The sequence below is a fragment of the Erinaceus europaeus genome, chromosome 4 (assembly GCF_950295315.1).
Source record: "Erinaceus europaeus chromosome 4, mEriEur2.1, whole genome shotgun sequence".
In the NCBI taxonomy this organism is placed as follows: domain Eukaryota; kingdom Metazoa; phylum Chordata; class Mammalia; order Eulipotyphla; family Erinaceidae; genus Erinaceus; species Erinaceus europaeus.
The window spans coordinates 23,334,895-23,350,204 of NC_080165.1; the positions used below are offsets into that span (position 1 = coordinate 23,334,895).

The following is a 15,310-nucleotide window of genomic DNA, read 5'->3' on the forward strand; positions in this document are numbered from 1 at the left end:
TTAACCACAGCACTACTCAGCTCTGATAGTAGCTCCAAGGGATTGAACCTTAGGGCCTCAGGCATGAAAGTGTTTCAATTTTGTTGTTACTTTGGATTGTTGTTTTCTTAGGGTCAGCTGAATGTGAGGCATAGGAAATTTAAAAGCAAAAAGCATTTTAGTGATATTTCTAACTAGATTTGTCCTAGGTTATTCATTTTTTAAAATATTTATTTATTTATTTCCTTTTGTTGCCCTTGCTGTTTTATTGTTGTAGTTATTATTGATGTCATTGTTGTGGGATAGGACAGAGAGAAATGGAGAGAGGAGGGGAGGACGGGGGGCAGGCAGAGAAAGATAGACACCTGCTGACCTGCTTCACTGCTTGTGAAGCGACTCCCCTGCAGGTGGGGAGCCAGGGGCTCGAACCAGGATCCTTATGCCGGTCCTTCGCTTTGCGCCACGTGCACCTAACCTGCTGTGCTACCGCCCTACTCCCAGGTTACTCATGTTTTAAGGAACCATTCAAGAAGGGAAAAAAAGAACTTGGGGGAAAAAGTCTAAATTGTGGGTAAAGTTGGTAATGGAAAAGGTTAAAAAATGAGAAACAAAGGAGAGGAAAGTAAAAATAAAAGAGAGAGAAGAAAGAGAGAATGGAATAGAAAGCAAAGAAAACAAAAGAATAGCAGCTTCTAAGTTTATTAACTGGGATTGTTTCCATTTCTGCAATTGCCTTAAAACATGATTGCTTGGTCTGAGGTCAGGCAGGCTTATTGCAGTTTTGCCTCTTTGACCAGAAGGTAATGGTCTTGAATTTTGTGAGTATGTGAAAATTGTTCCTGTCAATTTCTTGGCTGAAGGACAACTGCATAGGAAGGATCAGGGCACCTTAAACTCATTAGTAATGATCCTGAACTAGTGGAGGACTTTTGTTTTGCTCATAACAGCAAGGGCAGCATGGTGAAGTAAAAAGAGCAAAACCTTAGGAGCCATCAGCTGTGAACTGCAACTGTTGCCTCAGTTTCCAGCTATGAAATGTGAGGGGCAATAATAACAATGCATGTGGTAAATGGTGGCAACTTGAGAAACCCTTGGTACACAATAGACCATTTCGGTGTGTGGGACTTAGTCTTAGCCAGTCCTGGCTTCTAGACGTTGGTTGGACTAGTCCCATGTGCTTTCCCTCTGTAACTGTCTTAGGGGGCTTCCTGTTTACCAAGAGCAAAGCAATCACTGAGCTGTGGGTGGACAGCAAGTTTAGGAGCCAAATCATTTTTCTCTTAACCTCCATTTCCCCCATGCTCCTCTGGCTAGTGCTGTCTGTTCTCTCTACTGCTGGGCTGTCTTGATCATGGTTCTTTTTAACTTCTGATGACATTGCATCCATAGATTCCCAGCAAGTAGAGAGAAACATGCACTTGCCTAGGATAAATGAGGAAACGCTGAAAAGGAGAATATATTTGGTGAATTTTCCCTTTAAAAAAAGTTGTTGTTTTTTTAAGCTGGCCAGCAAAATAGCTTGCTTGAGTAGTATACTGCTTTGCCATGTGCATGATGCAAGTTCAAACCCATCCCCTACTCCTTCATTCTCTGCCTACCTCTTTGCCTTCTCTATCAGAGGGAGAGAGAGAGAAAAAGAGAGGAATGATTTTTTTCTTATCTCTCTCAGAGAATGGATAGTAGGACTAATATGCAGGGGGCCCCAAGTTTGAGCCTCTGTATCACCAATAGCCAAGGCAGAACAATGTCTTGGTTAGAGGGGGATAAACAATGGTAGTGTGTCGGGCTAGATTTGCGGGCGGGAGACAGAAGACCAGGGACTCATGTCTGAGCTGGGATGCAACGCAATGTTTACTGAGAAAAGAATCTGCATTTATAGTTTCCAGGAAGGAAATGGTAGGGTGGAAAACAGGATGTGACTAGGAGAGGGGGCAGAGCGAAAAGAGAGTGCAAACCAGTGGGGATTAAATGGTGGAAAACAGGATGTGACTAGGAGAGGGGGAGGAGTGAAAAGAGAGTGCAAACCAGTGGGGATTAAACCAGTGCCCTGCAGGCAGGGCAGGTCTCAGGTAAAACAGTGATTATGTAAATAGACCACAGCATTAAGCAATGCAAGCAAACCTAATGTGATGATCAAAACAGAAGGTCTTAGAAGCAGAATTAGAAGCATACCAACAGTAGTGCACAGGATTTGCAAGAGTTGACAGTAGATAACTGAAATGCAAAAGTGCTTAGGGGAAAGAAACACAAAACCTTAAAACACCAGTGATGTACAAGAACCTTCCATAAGTTATAACGGGGTGAGGATTTTCACCCTGAATTCTTTTCTTTCTTCTCTTTCTATTTCTTTCTTTTTTTATTAGTGATTTAATATTGATTTACAAAATTATGAGATAACAGGAGTATAATTTCACATTGTTTCCACCACCAGAGTTCTGTGTCCCATTCCCACCATTGAAAACTGCAGGAGTTCTCCCAATGTCAGATATAGGTTGACTATCACCACAGAGGACCAATGCCTGCATAAGAAGCCTACTGCTCCCAGCAACCATTTCTTCTTTCCTTCCTCCTTTCTTTTTTATTAGATAGGATAGACAGAAATTGAAAGGGGAGGAGGAAATAGAGATGGCAGAAAGAGAGACACCTGTAGCTCTGATTCACCACTTGTGAAACCTCCCCCCTGTATGTAGGGAGCAGGGGCTTGAACCTGGGTCCTCACACATGGTAATATGTACACTCATCTGGATGCACCACTATCTAGCCCCTCATCTGAACTCTTGATGAAGAAACTGAGGTCTAGAGAAACTTTGTTTCCCCCTCAGCTACCAAGTAAGCAACAAATCTGAGAAGTGAAATCCTGGATATCTGGCATCCAGTTCCTCTCTGCCTCTGCTGTTGCTGACAGCCCCACCTTGCAGAGAATGACAAGGTAGAAAGAAAGGAATAGCATTTGCTTAAGTTTGATAGAAGATATGTATTTTACTTTAAAAGAAATATGACTTTCTTACAGAGAGTTTGAGGACAAGTATGATTTTATGTGATATACTTGAAACTAAAACAAATAAACATTATGGATTTGACAGTAGCATGGTGCACCTGGTTGAGTACACACACCGTGCACAAAGACCTGAGTTGAAGTTCCCAGTCCTCACCTGCAGGGAGGAAGCTTTACAAGTGATGAAGCAGTGCTACAGGTGTCTTTCTCTCTCCTCTCTATCTTCCCCCCTCTTCCGTTTCTCTCTGTCTCCATATAAAGTAAGTAAATAATAAATTCTAAAGAGTTATGCTTCGTAAGCCAGACTGGTATTGATTAAGAATGAGTAAGTGAATAATCAAGAGAAGGAACAACAAATGACCCTTAACTGTACACATGACTAGATTTCCAAGGAAGGAAAAGGAAGGGACATACATGCACAGTGACAGTCTCTAGGTTTGTGTCTTCTCCCTTCTATCTCCTTCCTTTTGTCAACCTTCCCCTACCCCAACCCCTCAAAAGATAAACCAACTCTCCATCAGGAAAGGAGGAGCAAATTAGAAAAGAAAAAAGCATCCTTAAGGCCAATGAAATACCCCTAATCCACAGTGACAGACAAGGACCAGCACAACAGTAATTTGATGAAATGAGAATCTAAGGGACTTAAAGGGACTCTCCAGCTGTGTAAAGTTGGTCTGTAAATCTCTGAAATATATTTATTTGTCTTCCAAATGTGGGAACCAAGCACCTTCTAAAGGAAGAGAAGGATTCCTTTGGAAAATCAGAAAGAAATTGGGCCAATCAGTGGTGCAGCTGGTTAAGTGGCCCTATTACCATGCACAAAGACCGCAGTCCCCACCTGCAGGAGGACAGCTTCACAAGCAGTGAAGCAGTGCTGCAGTTCACCTCCCCCCTTGTTTCCTCTCAGTTTCTCTCTGTTCTATTAAATAAAATAAACAAACTTTAAAAATAATTTAAGGGGGTCGGGCAGTAGCGCACATAGTGCAAAGCACAAGGACTGGAGTAAGGATCCCGGTGCCAGCCCCCGGCTCCCCACATCAGGGGGATTGCTTCACAGGCAGTGAAGCTTGTCTGCAGGTGTCTATCTTTCTCTCTATCTTACCTTCCTCTCTCGATTTCTCTCTGTCTTATCCAACAACAATGACATCAATAACAACAACAAAAACCATAAACAACAAGGGCAACAAAAGGGAAAAAAACAGCCTCCAGGAGCAGTGGATTCTTAGTGCAGGCACCGAGCCCCAGCAATAACCATGGAGGTGAAAAAATAAAAAATGACTAAATAATAATAATAATAATTTAAAAGAAAAGAAAAACAAATTTCAAGGCAAGGTCAGGGGAGAATTCATGTGAGGTGGGGGGTGCTGAGGCAGGGGATATACTGGTCAAGAAAGCCATGGGGAGGTCATGTGGGAAAGTCAGCCATGGGAAGGTCAGGGTGGTTGCAAACTGAGCCTGAAGTCCACACTAGATTTGGGGGAGAGAGAAGAGGACCTCTCCCATCCATGTTTCTTACTGCTTTCAGGTTGTCAGAGGCAGCGTTTTTGACTCTTAACATAGAAGCAAAGAAATCAGAAGATGAATTGCTAATAAATAGAGAGAGTAGCTGGGCCCAGGGATGGGGAGGGCCTGACTACTTCTAGTCATAAGTCGCTTACTGCTGGTCTCTAAGAGGAATGGCTATTCTCAGACAAACTGTGGAGGGCGTCTTGAGTTGTATGTATTCACCCCTGCTGGTTATACCAAGGGACTTAAGGAGACTAAGATGGGGGAAGAAGTCACTTAGGAGGGAGAGGAAAATAAGAATAGCCTATATATTCAAACTCATCTACCATGGAGACTTGTAGAGGGTCCTAAAATCTCAGTCAAGTAGCCAGAAATGATTTGATGAGGTATGTGTTGCTTGTCTTTGCTCACTTTAGTTACAACCAAGTTGGAAATGTTTATATCCTGTGACAGAGCACCTGTGAAAACAGGCCAGGCCCTCCTGAGGCGGCTTTTCATTCCCCTAAGAGCTCTAACTAATAGTAGGAGCATCCTGCTTAGCTGAAGGTCCATTTAAGCAAAGGAACTGTTAGCTGTGCATATTTTAGAAAAGAGGCTCTGAAGCTCACTCCTAAGTCCATGGCTAGCTATCTGCAGCCCTGGTTGGAGCTGCCATTTTTTCAACTTTCACCGCCCCCCCCGTACCTGGCCACAGATCCAAATCTCTAGAGAAGCCAGAAGTAGGATCTTACTAGAAAAATATTTGAAGATTTCTTTTTTTTTTTTTTAAGGCTTGAGAGGATGAATTAGAAGCAATTCAAAAGCAGACCAAGTGAAGAAGTATGTTAGCCTTGTTAGACATTCAGCAAGAAAGAAGGTTAACATTTCTAACATGAGGTATTCTGTAAGCAGGGATTCTTCTGGTTTAAATTAAAGTAAAAATAGTGTCATTTGAGAGCCCTAAATGGGAAATAACCAGCTTCTGATATCTTGACTATGACCACCAGACTTCCCCCACCCCCTAAACTTTTTTCTACAATAGATTGGTTTGGTTCTCTCAAGAATATTTTAACAGTAACTGATGGGTGAGCTATAGAAAATTATCCATCTTACACTTACAAATTTTCAATTAGCAATAACCACGCCTCGGACAAACCTCATTGGCTATGTTACTGCCACTGCACAAAGCTGCACTTACAAATTTTCAAGAAGGACTATCTATGGCATTTTTCAGTGTCCTGTTCCTATGTTCAAGGCCCAGTAGAATGTGAAAGCACAGAGGTTCCAATTGTAGTTGTAAGGTTCAGATAAAATAAAAACATGCAGTAGAGGTTTTAACATGAATAATTAATCTAGAATCAAAAACAGAAGTGAGGTATTCATCACTTTGATATGAATAAGGACCACCTTTCTGGAGGGAATGGAAGCATCAGAAAATATGTGTGAACAGATGATTTCTAAATTCTTTTCCACCTAGGCACTTCTATACTTTATGGAGTTGAGGCTCTTTGAAATGTTAAAGTTTATCTGCCTTAAAATGCACAAGATTCAGGGAGGACAAATGTCAAACCTATGTAGATAAAGATTGTGGGGACTCGTGCTGCAAAGAAAAGTTACAACACAGAATGCATGGTTTGGGATACAGCATTGCCCTCTATTGTATTAAATAGATCAGACCTAGTGTGGCTGTGTGTTTCATTATCTCTAGATGAGTTTGCTGAGAAGTCAGGCCACCTTTGGTAGCAAAATTAATTGATCCTTGTAAATGGGTCCTGCAGTGGTTGCCCCACTCCCTGCGGAAATCAATTACAGTTGTAATTCAGATGGCAGGTCATTTATCATGTTATCATCCACTCAAAGAGCATTCACTAAGTGCCTACTAAGCACTTGTTAGGTACTATAGGAAATCAAAAACAAGTTACAGAAAAGACACTACTAACCATTTATCAGATGCTGAGAATATACCAGCGGCTTTGAACACATTAGCACACAGCACTTCCATGAGGTAAGTATATTTACTCCCATTTATGGGTGAAGAAAACCACCCATACGCTTGGGGAATAAATAGCACATCTTACACTGAGTACCGACTCATCTGTTTATTATTAGGTGCACCAGTGCCTCCATCAAAAAGACAGATCAGAATCACAAACAATGACACACCACAGATGACGAGGAGGAAGAAATGGACAGAGGTCGCCTAATCCAGTGCAAAGAAGGCGGCAGGGGTGGGGGGATCACCACAACAACAAATTAAAAAACTGTGAGAACAATGGGCTTCACTTACCTGTGGGGAGTGTCTCCAAGGCCCACGCCCCTGGAGGGAGGGAGGCTGTCCAGCACAGTGTGGGGAGATGAGGGTCTCCGGAGTGAAGTGGTCTGTCTACTAAGTTACAACCCTTCTCCTTAAAAGAAAAAAAAAAAGGATAAAAGTCTGTACCAGGGTTCACAAACTAACCAGTAAGCCAAATAGCTAAGATTGATTTTAGTTTTCTTTTTTTTTTTTTTTTTAACCAGAGTACTACTCAGCTCTGGCTTATGGTGGTGCAGGGGATTGAGCCTGGGACTTCAGAGTCTCAGGTGTGAAAGTCTCTTTGCATAACTATTATGCCATCTACCCCTGCCAGTGTTTAGTTTTCTAAATGGAGCTATGGGAATCAGATGATGAAGACCTTGCAGCATGTAGAAATTCAGATTTCATTGTCTAATAAATTGGGGATCAGGGGATATTTATGACTTGACGGTTCTCGGCTGACTTTTCGGTGGGGTGAGGGCGTAGACATAGCACCAAGGCTTCGTCCAATACAGAGGGAGTTAGTCTGGAACCTGGGTCGTGCACATGGCAAAACTGTGGACTGTGCAAGTGAGCTATTTTGCTGATCACAGTAAGTAAGATCTTATTGGAACCGAGCTACCCTCATTCATTTCCCAGGCTATCAGTCTACTTCCCTGATGACAGCAGCAGAATGGAGTGATTATGGCAGAGACTACGTAGACCTACAAAGCCAAAGATACTCTCTGGCTCTTGCAGAAAATATTAGAGACTCTTACTTCAAACTCCACGGTGGAAGGTTGTATACCAATGAAGGAGGTTTTTAAAAGCATTTGGGGAATTTAAAAGAGAAGAAACTAATATATATTTAACCCAGGGTATGAGGTGTTAGGAGAAATATACAGGTGTGCTCTGTTTTAAAACTCAATGCATGAAAACTCTGACTTGAAAACAAATAAATTAAAGGTAACTATTTGTATAACAAATTCCACTTTTCATTTTGTAAAGGGATTCACCACAGGGTTCCTTTAGAGAACGAGCCTCCATAATGCATACTAATATGATTCCATTTACAAATACTCTATTCATAATAACTTTTCAAGAACATACCTATTGTGTACCATGAGTCTTAGCTATAATCATTTTTTCCAGGCAGTGTAAGCTTTCCTACGTCTGCAAAGTAATTGAGCTGACCTTGTCAATTCATGGGGGCAGGAAACTCTACCTTTTCACTGTCTCCAGGAGGGGCTCTGCCCACAAATAAAATGGTTGTGGATTCCAAGTCTGAGCATTATGTGAAGTTGGATGGTTTGTCTAATTTTACATATTTTAGCTAAACTCCTCTTGGTAGTTGCAGCCAACACCTTCCAATGGAAACTTGTCGCTATTCTGCCCCTTTATATCATACACAGAATGCATCAATAACAATGTCTGCTGTTAGTGTCCCAGTAAATGTGATATGAGCAAGATGCATAAAGGGCAAAGTTCCCCTGCCCCAACCACCCCCCCCAGAAAGTGTCCTAACTGAATTACAACACAAACTGGAGCAAGTCACATAATAGTCACATAATACTCCAGTTAGAGCTCTCCCCAGCAAAATAGGAAGTGGTGTCACTGATTCAGTTTGGCACCCAGCTCTTAAACTCAATCGCCTGAATCTTTGAGCAGCTTTGTGGTGTTATGCAACTGCTCTTTGTGAGAGATGCATAAAATGGAAACCATGGCTATTCATAGCCATCATAGGAGGAATTGAATCTGTCCAAGAAGTTCCTTGCCTGGTACCATTTTGATGGTAACTGTTTTGGAACACATCCATTTACCCCGGTTTTTAAATTGAGGTTCTTTTAAAGACCAGTCTCCTTTTCATTGTCATCCTCTATGGTGACTATATTTTAGAAGTAGCTATGTATTCCTGTATATGGTCTGAACATTTTTCAGGATGTTTTGCTTTGTTTTGGTGATAAAAGATACTTACATGAAAGTGCAAGGGCAGAGAAAGTCAGCTGGGGACCCCATGGTGTTGCCCAGTGGTGAGGCAGGTCTATGTGGTAAGGCTGTTGATGGATTTACATGCAGTTCTTCCATCAGGGAAGTGAGGGGACAGAGGGCTGGTGAGGCACAGAGGCAGCACTGGGACAGGAACTTAGCACAGTTCTGCTTTGGGATTCTGGGTCAAATAGCATTGTCAGTGAGCTTTGGGTAGGTAGAGAGAGGCTGGTCGAGGTGGCTTGGCACCTGGATGCTGTCACTTCTCATTTACACTCTCTGATTTTCAGCCAGTTATAAAGCTGGTCACTGGCAGGGAGAGCAGATTTAATCCATCTGTGAGGTTCTCTAGCTTCATCTCCCAGAGGTCAAAAGCACTGAAACTGCAAATAGCAGCAAAAAGTCTCCATGACACTGAGACTTTCTCTTTCTCTCTCTCTCTCTCTCTCTCTCTCTCTCTCTCTTTCCCTCCCTCCCTCCCCCTTCTTCCTCTCTCTCTCCCCTCCCCCCCTTTCATCTTCTTCTTCCTTTTGAAATCGTTACTACTATATATTTTTTATCCCCATAATATTTTTTGTGATTTATCTAATACAATCCGTAGTGATGACAAGAACAGATTATAAAACAAATGTAAAATACTGAATAAACTGTTAGTTATGTTTTCCTTTTTCCCTGGTGGTAATTTAAAGCTTTTCAAAATTAAAAATAATGGCTCTAGAGAAATAAGAAATAAATTCCTATGCTTCCCCCACCACCACCCCCCTTCATCCAATCCAGCAGAAGACTGACCCCTAGGGGTGGTACATTTACCATTCTCCTCTATTAAGGACCATTCAAGGGAAGAATTTGCAAAGCCCTGAGATTTCAAAGCCAAAAGTGCACACTCTACCCTGAGTGCCTCCCTCCCACTACATAGCATCTGGATAGACTTCATTTCATAAATGGAAATGGATACAAACAATTTTTTTTCAAAATGATTTCATGAAAAGTGGGCCTGTTTAATTTTTTTTTCCAGCCAGGATTAATATAAGCTGGGGAATTCTGTGTGTCTTTGGCTTTGCCACACTGCCTCCCTCCTGGGGAGAGACAAAGAGAAGTATGATTGTGAAGAAGCAATTTTGTTTCTGCTTTGGTCTTCTCACTCAAGTGACTGACTGCCATCCTCGACCATGTTCCCAGGTCTGATCTGAATTACACGTAACGTAGGAAATATCGTCCTAAGCTCAAGGGCATATCTAGAGCACGCCTTGGACATTTTCTCATCTCTAATTTATGTGACTCTCTGATATGTTTAGCATTTGCCCTCCCCTTGTCTCCTTCCTGCTTATTAAGGTAAATTAGCATAGAAATGGGATCTTGGATTTCAGGACCATTCACCTGACACTTGATCTTCTGAGGTGGCCAATGTCCACTGTTGATACCCTGAGGGTGACCCACAGAAACCTCTTCCTACAAACTAGAGGCCAGGCCTTAATTAGGAGAAGCTTTATATGTTAACGTAATGGGGTGAATCAAACCAGCAAAGGCGTTTAGCAATCAAAAAGGAGGACAGAATACTCCCTCACAATTGAGTGGGTCATTCTAGGTCAAAAATTTTAATTTGCTTTAGACAGATTGTGAAGAAAGTGTACCAAAAATTGGGCATGTTTGTTATTTGGAAATAAGTCTTGACTTGGAGATAAGGCTGAAAAAGTTTAACCATAACATTTTTACTTTGGCTTCTGGGGTTTACTACATTTATTTACTTATTATAAAGTTGTATCTATCTTTGGAGGTGGTAATCTTCCTCTCCAGAAACTAACTTTGGAAGACTAAGCAAATGTGGAAAATCAGAGGAACAAGCCCCTTGCTGTCACTCCTGCCATGGTCAGTTTAATCCCTCCTCTTCCCGTGCCCCCTCCCACTTGCTCCCACCTTTCTATTTACCTAAACCTGTCACTTGGGAAGAAATTCCCACTGAGAGGACATTTGTGGTCCCAACTTATTGTCCACTAAAACTCAATAAAGGTTGAGGGATACTTATTAACTAACCTAAAACATTTCTGACTTGGGCAAATTTTGCAAACCGCAAACACTAAACAACAGCTTTCAGTCTCCACCTGATAGTAAACTGTCTTCACAGACAACTGAGGATTTGATTGTCATGGAAAATAAGCATCAGATTCCAATGAGAAATGTTTATAGGAGAGGAGAGAGATCTGAAGAAAACTCAGGGTTGTTTTTCAGCCAGGCTACTTTTGTGGAGGAAAAATTCATCCCATAAAACTATTTTCAAGTGTAAATCCTACTTAACTGGTTCTTGCATTACATTTTCCATCTATTATTTAACTTAATCTCACATCTTTGGCAATTAAACATTATAATCTCCTTTTACAGATGAGGCTACTGAGACTCCAAGTGGTTTAGTTACTTTTCCAAAAGCTTTCCCAGAACTCACTCAACTCTCTTTTTATTACATCCCCACTCTCTCCTAAAAATAAAAAATAAAATAAGCCAATATTTCATACTAGCTGCAGTATAAGGCTCACTCATTTATCTCTACACAGATTTCATGCATAGCTAGGAGGAATCAATATGTTAACTCGATATTAAAATAAAAGATTTGAAAATGTCTTCAGTTACAGGATAATAATAAAATGAGGAATTTTACCAACTGAGTCACCCTGCTCTAAAACCAGAATGCTTTTTCTACTTTCAAACCACGCAGAAGGACACTACATTCCCCATTGACCAATACTGTCTAATTCTCTTAAATGATTCAGATGTAAAAGAGAAAATGGCATCTGTCTAATTAACACTGCCTGGTTAAATATAGCTGCCAAGGGAAAGCCTTGGGAGAGTGTTTAGAGAACAGTCTTTTCAGCCCCTGGGTCTCAAGTTAGAGATGATAGCAAGTCTCCTGTCCTTATCAACCGGAAACAGAGATGCCCCAGAAATGGTGACGGGCCAGGACAAGTGACAGGACAAGCGAAGGAGGGGGAAGCTGATGCTGGCCTTCATTTCCTTCCTCTGGCATCTGGGGATTCAGAGGATGATAAGGGTACCAGGTTCTAAAGGCTTCAGCAGCTTTTTTCCCAAAACAAAAACCCTCCCTGTACACTTGCAGCTTCTTCTTGGCCCTGGAGACATCAAACCACTCTCCTCCCAGCTGCTCAGACTGCTGCACCACACTGCCTGCTCTTAGGCCTTTGTGGCAGAAAGACATAATGACCACATTCTTTCCCTTCCAGCCTCATCTGGCAACATGGAGGCCATCGCCAAGTTTGACTTCACCGCCTCAGGTGAGGATGAGCTGAGCTTTCACACTGGAGATGTTCTGAAGGTAGGTGATAGGGGCCCCGGGGAGCTGTGGATAGTTTAGGTTGCTCTCATCCATTCACTGGGTTCATTGGACAAGTCATGCCCTTGTTTCTTGAGAACTGCACACCATTCCCTTCAAAGTAAGGATTTCACATCACTCCAGAGGGTTCCTTGTGAACACCTGTGTGCCAGCCACTCGGCCAGGTGATGGAAACCTGTTTGGAATGAGCCTTGTTCTGAGAACCACATTTGCAAGAAGGAGAAGAGAAAGAGGAGGAAGAGAAAGAAGAGAAGAAAGAGAAGGAAAAGAAGAAGATGAAGAAGAAGAAAAAAAATGGGAGTCTTGTTAGTTAGTACATGATAGTGTGACCCAGAAAGTACCCATGAGCACAAACCTGGCGGGATGACTCTGGTTGGAATTTGAACATCTCCAGTATCAAGTCTATTTTCAACTGGAACTATGTAGTGGTAATGTGGTTGTGAGGAGTATGCCCTCAGTGTTGGAGCTTTACCAGGTCAAAATATTTCTTGACCTTCTAATCCAGGAAAAGGTGGTCTTTACTTCTTTGGTTTTTTTGGTTTGTTTGTCTGTTTGTTTGTTTTGTTTTTTATGAGAGAGGTAAAATGAGAAAAGCACAGAAAAAGAGACAAGAGCAGTGTTCAGCTCTGGTTTATGGTGGTGCTGGAGACTGAACCTGGAATCTCACAGCCTCGGGCATAAAGGTCCTTTGCAGAACCATTATGCTGCCCCCTCACTAACGTGCACAGAGGAATCTACCACATGATGGGCTCAACAGTATCCTCACTCAGATGAGGAGTGGGGAAAGCTTACCCCTCTGCTCTGTTTGCCATATGGGCCTAATGTCTTGCTTAAGCTTCCCTAGAACACACCAGTTAAAAACAAAACAAAACTTTCCTTCACTCTGCTCCTCAATCCAGATGTTAATTTTTCTTCTCCCTCTCTCCTCACTGCCAATATTCAGAAAATTTTTCTCTGCTGGGTACCTCCACTTAACTCATGTCTCATCCACTCTACAGGAGGGTGTTGAAATTGCCTTTCACTCCCAGTGCTGCCATAAAATCCACCAGTAGTGGCCTTGGGAAAAATAAGCACCCTATTATAGTGCTTCTAAAATGGATGATTTTATGCCACCAACTGCCCCTTTCCTGAAAGTTCTTTCATTCTGCTTTCCAGGACACCCTGCTCATTTGGTTCCCTCTTCCTGAGCAATCTGGTAGCTCTATCGTCTATCTGTCTGTCTGTCTTTCTATCTATCATCTATCCATCTATCTGTCTTTTAGTGTCTTCTTTTCCTCATTGTATCCTGAAATGTAAATTTACCTGAAAGTTCTACCCTGCTGATATTTCTTTGTTCACTGAGCCATCACATCCACTTCTGTGACTTCAGCCCTCACCTCTGTGCCCAAATAAATCTTCAAATCTACCTCTCTTGTACTAGCTCTTCTCTCTCTTTCCAACCCCAGATTAATATTTCAAATATACTTTTCCCCCCTTCTATTGGATAGGACAAGGGGCTGGGCAGTTGCACACATGGTTGAGTACACAAATTATAGTGTGCAAGGACCCAGGTTCAAGCCCCCAGTCTCCACCTACAGGGGGGAAGCTTCATAAGTGGTGAAACAGTACTGCAGGTGTCTCTCTTACCTCTTTCTATCTCTCCTCCCCCTCTCCATTTCTCTCTCTATCCAAAATAAATTATATATATTTGATAAGACAGAGAGAAATTGAGGAAGGAGAGGTAGAAATGGGGAGAGAGACACCTGCAGCAGTGTTACACCACTTATAAAGCTTTCTTCCTGTAGGTGGGGGATAGGAGGCTTGAACCTGGATCCTTGCAAGTGATAATGTGTACACTTTACCAGGTGGCCACCACCTCCCCCTCCCCAGGATCATATTTCAAACTGTGTTGAATGTGGCCATGTGGACACCAGCTTCTAATTCAAGATGCTCAGAATCATGTTAAATTTTCCACGTTCTCATCTCATATGGAGTAGACATTAATTTTTCCTTCATGTTACAAATGTGAAAGCTGAAGTTAAGGTGCTAAGTTAGGTGTCCAGGCAACTAGCTAGAATATGTTTAAGCAAGGTATCAGTGGGGCTCTGTCCAAATCATAAGCACTAGACTCTGCTCTGAATTTTTTTTTTTTTTTTTGCCTCCAGGGTTATTGCTGTGCCTGCACTATGAATCCACTGCTCCTGGCGGCTATGTTCCCTTTTGTTGCCCTTGTTGTTGTTATTGTTATTATTATTGCTGTCATTGTTGTTGTATAGGACAAGAGAAATCGAGAGAGGAGGGGAAGACAGAGAGGGACAGATAAAGAGAGACACCTACAGACCTTCTTAAAGCTTGTGAAGTGACCCCTGCAGGTGGGGAGTTGGCAGCTCAAACTGGAATCCTTATGCTGGTCCTTGTGCTTTGTGCCACGTGCTCTTAACCCACTGCACCATCTCCCAACCCCCTGCTCTGAATATTTTTATGACAGCACTTAAGCAACTCTTTTTTTTCTTTACATTTGTTTGAATAACATGATTTTAATAAACCAAAATTAACTTAATTTTTCTTTTTATAGAAAGTCAAAATCTTTTGTGGTGGATTATCATGTTGTTATTCTTTTTTAAATTTCATTTATAAAAAGGAAACACTGACAAAGCCATAGGATAAGAGGGGTACAATTCCACACAATTCCCACCACCAGACCTCCGCATCTCATCCCCTCCCCTGATAGCTTTCCTATTCTTTATCCCTCTGGGAGTATGGGCCCAAGATCATTATGGGATGCAGAAGGTGGAAGGTCTGGCTTCTGTAATTGCTTCTCCGCTGAACCTGGGCATTGGCAGGTCGATCCATACTCCCAGCCTGTTTCTCTCTTTCCCTAGTGGGGCAGGACTCTGGGGAAGCAGGGCTCCAGGACACACTGGTGGAGTTGTCTGCCCAGAGAAGTCCAGCTGGCATCATGGTAGCAACTCTTTTCTTTACTAAAAAGGATCATGAACTGCTCCTTTGTTTGTTTTAGGAGCATAGACCTTGAAGTCAGCTAGATCTGAGTTTGAATCCAGCTTACTTAACTATTTGAAGTTAGGTCTTGTCCATATTAAGCTTCAGTGTCTTTATCTGTACATGGCAGCCATATCTCTCTTGCAAGGTTGTGGAAGGGATTCTCAGAAATGACCCCAGCTCAAAGTGATGCTCAAAAAATAGTTGTCATATTATCAGTGTGAGCCATCCCTGTGCCTTCTGGTTGTTCAAACGATTGTCACAGCTCTTTGAT

General features: G+C 42.1%; 1 protein-coding gene and 1 non-coding gene across 4 annotated transcripts in view; one reads left to right on the plus strand and one right to left on the minus strand.

Annotated features, from left to right (window-relative positions):
• Positions 1 to 15,310, plus strand: part of GRAP2 (GRB2 related adaptor protein 2) — a 77,112-nt gene that overhangs the window by 39,317 nt on the left and 22,485 nt on the right. The window contains exon 2 of one of the 3 annotated variants that reach the window (XM_060189004.1): positions 11,948 to 12,039. In XM_060189004.1, coding sequence (XP_060044987.1) covers positions 11,962 to 12,039 — 78 coding nt within the window. In that variant the 5' untranslated portion in view covers positions 11,948 to 11,961. Of the gene's footprint in view, positions 1 to 11,770; positions 12,040 to 15,310 lie in introns of those variants that run through there. The other 2 variants (XM_007519293.2, XM_060189005.1) reach the window with 2 other exon arrangements.
• On the minus strand, positions 5,512 to 5,649 carry LOC132538390 (U4 spliceosomal RNA). The gene has a single exon (XR_009549762.1). It is a non-coding gene; the product is annotated as a U4 spliceosomal RNA (small nuclear RNA).